This window comes from Sorex fumeus, unplaced genomic scaffold (assembly GCF_029834395.1).
Source record: "Sorex fumeus unplaced genomic scaffold, SorFum_2.1 ptg000098l, whole genome shotgun sequence".
NCBI classification, from domain to species: domain Eukaryota; kingdom Metazoa; phylum Chordata; class Mammalia; order Eulipotyphla; family Soricidae; genus Sorex; species Sorex fumeus.
Genome location: NW_026606155.1, coordinates 63,750,118 through 63,757,860, shown reverse-complemented (window position 1 = coordinate 63,757,860; position 7,743 = coordinate 63,750,118). Strand labels below are relative to the sequence as shown.

General features: G+C 40.0%; 1 protein-coding gene across 1 annotated transcript; it reads right to left on the bottom strand.

Annotated features, from left to right (window-relative positions):
* Positions 1-3,165: 3,165 nt before the first annotated feature.
* Positions 3,166-4,185, bottom strand: GPR33 (G protein-coupled receptor 33). Its single transcript, XM_056134398.1, has one exon. It carries the CDS (start codon positions 4,183-4,185, stop codon positions 3,166-3,168), a length of 1,020 nt encoding a protein of 339 aa, XP_055990373.1.
* Positions 4,186-7,743: the final 3,558 nt, after the last annotated feature.

The window sequence follows — 7,743 nt, the reverse complement described above, 5'->3', positions numbered from 1 at the left end:
TAACCTATATCTCCATCCCTCTGCTTGTGCATTAGAGTTGAACTCTTAGACTGGGGAGTTAACTCCAGGGACTGGAATATGTGAGAAGCCAGGTTACAATTCCTGAAAATGCATGGTCCCTGAGCATGTACAAACTCTCTAGTTATTGTGATCTCTATTTAGGTAGCACCTAAGTTATTTAATTAATATGGATAAAGGAGTAACCCCTCAACACCCACCAGAAGTGGCTAAAACCCCAAAACAAAAACTCCTTTCTCCAACAAAAAGAAGAAAAAAGAGAGATCTCAGGTTGTTGTTTGTTTGATTGTTTTGTTTGGGGTAATCACACCTAGTTGTGCTCAGGGATTATTCCTAGCTCTATGCTCAGGGATCTCTCTTGGACTCACAGGACCATATGGAGTGCCAGAAATCAAACCTGTGGTGGCTGTATGTAAGGCAAGCTTCCTACGTGCTGCCTTAATGTCTATTTGCTGAAAGATTGTATGACAGAAAATTCAGATCAATGGTTGTTGTTTAGAAATTGATATTTCTGGGGGCTGGAGTGATAGCACAGCGTGTAGTGTGCTTGCCATGCATGTGGCCAACCCGAGTTTGATTCCCAGCATCCCATATGGTCCCCCGAGCACCGCCAGGAGTAATTCCTGAGTGAAGAGCCAGGAGTAACTCTTGTGCATCGCTTGGTGTGACCCAAAAAGCAAAAAAAAAAATTTGATATTTCTATAGTCTCAAAAATAAAAAGTGAGGGGGTATGGGGCCACCAGCTGGTCAATCTGTACCTGTGAGGCGAGTGCATCAGTAGCCTGATGGTGCCTTCAGACTTCCAGATACCCCAAAATTGCTGCTGTGCCTTTGGCCAGACCCCAAAAACTTGGGGCAAAGTTTACCAAGAAAGTAAATGGCCAAAAGTTAGGTATGTGGGAAACACACCCACAAACCACCTCCGGCTCAGCTATATAATTGGAGGCATGGCCTCTCTGGTTCCTGATTGAACTGCTTAATGGCCATGATCCCAGAGACTCAGAAACAAATCTCGAATGCCAGCGGCTTTTGGCAGAAATGCGTCCGGTCCCTGCAGTAGGTTACCAGTGCTGGGCCAACCCAGGTGGGAATAGGTTTTGTGCCTTGGCCTGTTCCCCCTGCAGCCTGGTGGTCGCCATCCTCCAGAGGCCACTGGATAGTCAGGTTTGGGCCTGCAGTGACAAGACATGTGGGGCCTCACGGGATGAAGATGGAGTTGGCCCTTTCCTCCCCGAAAGAGACCCCGAGTTGCTGCCCACAGACGGCCTCTATGGCTCCTGATCAGTCTGCTTGATGGTCATGATCCCAGAGACTCAGAGACAGATCTTGAAACCCAGTGGCTTTTGGCAGAAATGCGTCTGGACCCCGCAGTAGGTTACTGTCGCTGGGCCACCCGGGGCGGGGGGGGGGGGGGGGAAGCGTGCTGTCCCTCTGCCTGCTCCCCCTAGGTGGCTTGATGGCTGCTATCCTCCAGAGGCCATTGGACAGTCAGGTTTGGGCCCTCAGTGACGAGACACGTTGGGCCTCATGGGATGGGGTGTGGAGCCGGCCCTTTCCTCCCCAGCCCAGCAAGACCCCAAGTTGCCACCCATGAACGGCCTTTCTGGCTCCTGATCAAGCTGCGTAATGGCCATGATCCCAGAGACTCGGGAACAAATCTCGGAACCCAGCAGGTTTTGGCAGAAATCCCTCCAGTTTTAATTATTAAAATTTTGGAATTTCAAGGTCGTGCAGCCACTGCTGCAGCCACATGACATCATGTGTTGTTTTTATCCAGCAATAGAAAACAAATTGTCTACTGTTGCCTTTTCAGCAGATCTGAGTGTTGTGGTAAAATTCCAAATAATAATGGTGCTCTGGTGTCAAAGTGTTGAGTGTGATCAAAGTAGAGAGAAATTTGGAGATCATCTGCCTCACAGTTAGGGGGAGGGTGTGGGATGGGGGCTTACTGCGGTTTTTGGTGGTGGAGAATGGGCACTTGTGGGGGTACAAGTGTTTCATTGTATGAGCGAGACTTAAATCCGAAAGTTTGTAACTGCTCTCACAGTGATTCAATAAATAAAATTATGAAAAATGAAAGGAAAAGAAGAGTAGGGTGGAGTTCATGCCCAATTCAATCAACTAGTCAGTGGCTGAATAGGTAACAGTACTCCTACATTAAAAAAAAAGTGAAGGCAGGAGTGAGAGTGCAGTGGGTGAGGCATTTGTCTTGCATACTCTGACTTGGGTTTGATCCCCAGACCCCAGATGGACTCCCAAGACCTGCCAGGAATGATCTCTTGAACACTGACCCTGGCATAAGGCCTGAGCTCTGCTGAGTGTAATCCCAAAACAAAACAAAACAAGACAAAATTTAAAAGTTAGGAATAACATTTGCACCATTTTACACTAAGATGACTCTCATTTTTTAAAAGAAACTATAAATATTGATGAGGATATAAAGGAATTCAAATTTTTGTACATTGCTGATGGAAACATAGCATGGTGCAGCTTCTCTAAAAAAGTTTTGTGGTTCCTCAAAAAGTTAAACATGGAATTACCATATGATTGAACAGTTCAAAAATAATTCAAATAATTGAGAAGGACTCAGATATTTATACACCATGTTAGTACCATTATCCATACTATTCAAGAGATAAAAACAACCCAAATGTCCTTCAACAAAATGGTAAGCAAAATGATATGTACATACAGTGAAGTATTAGGCAGTCATTAAAGATAATGACATTATGATATTTGTTTCAACATGGATGAAACTTGAAAACATTATTCTAAGTGAAATGAATCAAACACCAAAGGTGATATATTGCATGATTCCGTCTAAAATAGAAAAAATCATGGGGAAAGAAAATAGATGAGAAATAGATAGGAGGGTATGAGGAACTGGAGGGAAGAGGAAATGTGTAGTTATTGCTTAATAGGTACAGAGTTTCTCTTTGGGATAATAAAACCTTTTGGAAATTATTAAAGATAGTTGCAATATACTATGAGTATACTATCTGGGCCGACTAGTAGCACATTGAAATATTTGTAGATCTAACTATCGTTCAACTTAGATTGCTCTCTAATATTGGGATTATATAATACAAAACAGAAGACTTTTTTATGGTATAATGAACCAATAATCCATGTTTTCTCTGGGAGAATTTAAATGTCAGCTTCTGAATTTACATTTTGTGTCCTTTCTGCAGAGGAATCCTCATTGAATGTTGACTCAAACAGAGCAAGAATGGACTTCTTGAAAATCTTTTTGAAGTTCTCTCCAGTACATAGGTAAAGTGTGGGAGAAAAAAGAGAATTGAAAGAAGTGGTTATCAGTGTAAATATTAGAAACAGCAGTGAAAGCTGTGACTGACTGCTAGTGAGTTTTAAGCCCTGGTATATATGGTAGGGCATCCAACACACAAAAAAAGAGATAATGGCAGTCACCATGACTCTAAAGGGCTTATTGGACTTAAGCCAGCTCCTCTCTTTTACCTTGTTGCTGATTCTTTCGTAACAAAAGGTGATGATGAAGAAAGGCAGAAGAAAGCTCACCAAGAATCGGCCAATGAAACAGGCCAGGTGAATCTTTTCGCTTAATATTTTCATCTTTTCATGTTCCCCATTTATAAACACCGTATAGTTATTTTGGCAGGTCACAGTTTTGTCATCATTTTCTTGTGTCTCTCTGAAAAATAAATAGGGCATGCTGAGGGCCATGGCAGAGATCCAGATTCCCAGGATGATGATGGACACGCTTCGTGGGGTTCGGTGCAGCTGTGACCACACTGGATGAAGAACTAGAAGGTAACGATCTACACTGATGGCCGAGAGGAAGAAAACAGAGGTGAACATCCCCAAGGACAAAGTGCTGTTAACAACCTTGCACATGACAGTTCCAAATCTCCAGTGATTATTCTGAAGGTAGGAGGTGGCAACAAATGGCAGAGTAAATGCTGACACGAAGTATGAAAGGATGAGATGGAAAAATAGGAGAATATTGACCGTCTTTTTCATCTTGAATCTTAACACCCATAGGTAGAGACCATTGATGATAGTACCAATCAAAAATGATGTGAATAATAAAGGGACAGCGATCATTTTGACAAGCTCTGGAAGGAGAGTACTGTTTCTCCCCGAAGTAGAATTATGGAGCAGGTAATCAGAAGAATTGATCAGATCCATAGTTACCTGTGTAGTGAGAAACTGAAAATAACAACAGCAGCAGCAGCATCAATAACAAGACAAAGAATAAATATAGAAACAAAAATTAGAAAATGTGTATAGTAATAGTTAAAATAAGTAAATATTTATTTATTGCACTCAGAGATCACTCTTGGTGGGCTCAGGGGACCTTATGGGGTGCCAGGGCAAACTTTTGTCTACCGTATGCAAGGGAAGAGCCCTACCCATTGTGCTATCTGTTCAATCACTGTACTGTCCCGCCAGACCTTCAGGGGCCATTCTTGGTGGTATTTGTGGGATCATATCTGATGCTGGGGATCAATCCATCATTGAATGTGTGCAAGGCAAGCATCTTAACCTTGTATTATCTTTATGGCTGCAAAATGACAATATTTAAAAATGGAAAACATAACAATATTTATAAAGTCTCCAATGGAGACGTTGCTGGACCCGCTCGAGCAAATCGATGATCAACGGGAGGGCCTTTTAACAATATTTATACAGTCATATAAAGTACATATTTTCTAAGATCCCTAGATTCATCTTTTTGTTTGTATTTGTGTTATACCCAGCTGTGCTCAGGGTTATTCCTGGCTCTGTGATTAGGAATAATTCCTGGCAGGGCTCAGAGGACCATATGGAGTGCTGGGGATCAAACCTCGGTCTGCTGAGCACAAGACACGCACCCTACCCAGAGTTCTCTCTACTCCTTACTTATATCTTAGGGAATTAAAATAAGACTACTTAAGTATCAAATATGTGCATACTATAGATGAAACTAATGTGACAAAGAAATAAGAAATAAAGTTCGAGTAACTTAGATAGCTAAATATTGTGTCTAAATGTTTTCTAAAGCCTGCCACTTCTGGATAGGCACAACATCTCAAATAAGGTACTGTAAGATCAATATTACTTGTCTAAGATTTGGTCCTAATGGTTGCTAATGGCATTGAATTAACAAAAATAACACCAACTGATGGAAATTAGTAATCATGAGAAGCTATAATTAGATTTCTCCCATGAACTAATTATATATAATAAATGCTTTAATCTAGCATGCTAGCACTCCGCACATAATAGTAAGAAGTGATACTCATAGGGAGCCCTAAGGCACAGTAAGATTCTGAAGTGCCTTCAAAATCATTAATGAAAGAGAATAATGTGGAGTAGAATGTGGTAGTAGTTTCTTCTCACTTGAGGGGAAAGAGGGAGGGCTGTCAAAAATGGATATTTACTCAACATTTGTTATATGTTAGGAAATTTACATGAAAATTATTTCTTTATTCCTCATAAAAGCAAATATTTAAGCGAGGGATAATTGGCTCCAAAGGTCAAATTTATTTTCTTTCTTTTTCTTTTTTAAATTTTAATTAGTGAAACACCATGAGGTACAGTTGTAGATCCACAAATTTTTGTGCTTGGGTTTCAGTTATAAAATGATCTAATACCCATCCTTCCACCAGTGCCCATTCTCCACCCCCCATCCCCTCCATCCCCTCCCATCCCCTCCATCCTACACTGCCTCTGTGGCAGGGCATTCCCTTTTGTTCTCTCTCTCCTTTTGGGTGCTATGGTTTGCAGAAGAGGCATTGAGTAGCAATCATGTTTGGTCAATAGTCTACTTTCAGCATGCATCTTCCATCCTGGCAGGATCCTCCCAACACCCTTTATTTGGTACTCCTTTCTCTATCTGAGCTCCCTTTTCCCCTAGCATGTGTGGCTGGCCTCCAAGCCATGGAGTAAACCTCCTGGTATTTATCTTGGCTATTCTTGGGTGTTAATCTCCTATTTTGTTACTTTATGTTCTCCAGATGAATGCAATCTTTCTATGCCTGTTCCTCTCTTTCTGACTCATTTCTCTTAGCATCATACTTTCCATGCAGTGCCACTTGTATGTAAATTTCATGACTTCATCTTTTCTAACTGCTACATAGTACTCCATTGTGTAGATGTACCAAAGTTTCTTTAACCAGTCATCTATTCTCGGGCACTCCCACCACACCACCATGGGACAGTTGGGGAACCTTATCAGTGTCTTATGTTGTTTCTTTAAAAACTGGCAATTTGTGTGAGATAATTTGATAATGCTCCTTGAGTCAGGATATTTTTGTATCCAAAACATCCCATTCCTTGAAAAATTATTCCTATAGTTTTGAAATCATAAACCTGAGCATGTTTTGGAAAAGACCTATTTTAAAAGAATCATATCAATAAAATTGGCTTTTGATAAATTGGATAAAGCAATGGAAATTACTAATGATGCTTTTTCAACTAAGCAGAAATATTCTAGAATTTATATAGGAAAGAAATAAAATAACTTTCTATTGAAATTATAGCTGCTGCAAATTAATCTAGTTTTATAAAGGAATTAAACGTTCATTTTCCTTTAAAATAGAAAAATGACTTCCCTTTAAGAAAATTTCTCAGTAGTCTGTTTTTGGAATTAAAAGGGAAGATCAAGGACAGGGAATGGGAAGACCATGGTGACTAAGGGTGTGGGGTTCTGAATAAGGCTATGTGAAAGCTCTGGATACTTGAGAAGAGGGACAAGAGACGGAGATCGTCTTTAGAGATGAGGACATATGTAACAACAGAAAAAGCATCAATGACATGTTCTGAGAAACAGAACTTCTAAACTGGAAAATATCTAATCTGCTTGCATCCATTAACTATGCTTTGGGATGTGTCACAGTATAATGTCTCTTCTACTTGATCACAGCTATCTTGTACTGGCTGCACTAGAGACAAAGAGTTGTGTTCCCTATTTGTGCTGGAGTGGGATGGTTGGAAGAAACCAGAAGCTGGAGATGAGATGGGAATAAGATGAGCATGGTGGAAGCTACACAGCTATTGAGTCATTAGTAGACAAGGAGAAACAAAGTCCCATGGAGAACTTCTGCTACTGTGTGTATGGCCTGTATGTTTTTAGCTATATGTGTGTGCATGTGTGTGTGTGTCTATGTGAATAGACGCATGGTCTATCTTTGGCACATACATTTGTGTTGTGTATGTGGTTAAATGGTCTCTGTATGTATATTTGTATTGTGTCTCTGTAGTTTGTATTTGTAGTCAAGGTGGGTGTCTATGGGGTGTATGTACGTGTCTTAACTGTTTATCTGTAGTATATGTATATTTATGTAAGTACTTTATGATCTATGTTTATTATTTGTTTATGGCCTTTATATGGTTTAGGGGGTATTTATGTGTATATTTGTGGTCTATGCATATGTATTATGTGTGTTTTTGTGCATAAGTATGCTTGGTTTCTTTGAATATGGACATATGAGAAACTGGGAATCTGAATTATATGGTAGATTTTTTTTCATTATGTGACTGCAATAATATATAGGATTTAAGCAAAATCATGCTGGTGTTGGTCCTTAATATCATGTAGTATTCTAGAAACCTTACACATATTGAGGAGATAATTTTCATCACTATACATCATTTAAAATTGTTTTAAGGTTCTTGAGTATAAATTAATAGGGCAGAGGTTATGCTCTATTAGTCCATTATTCTAGGTTTTGATCCTGCTTCTACCATTATTAACTCTATAAC

Coding starts and splice junctions, on each gene's coding strand:
- GPR33 (XM_056134398.1), bottom strand. CDS start 4,185: ATGGATCTGATCAATTCTTCTGATTACCTGCTCCATAATTCTACTTCG.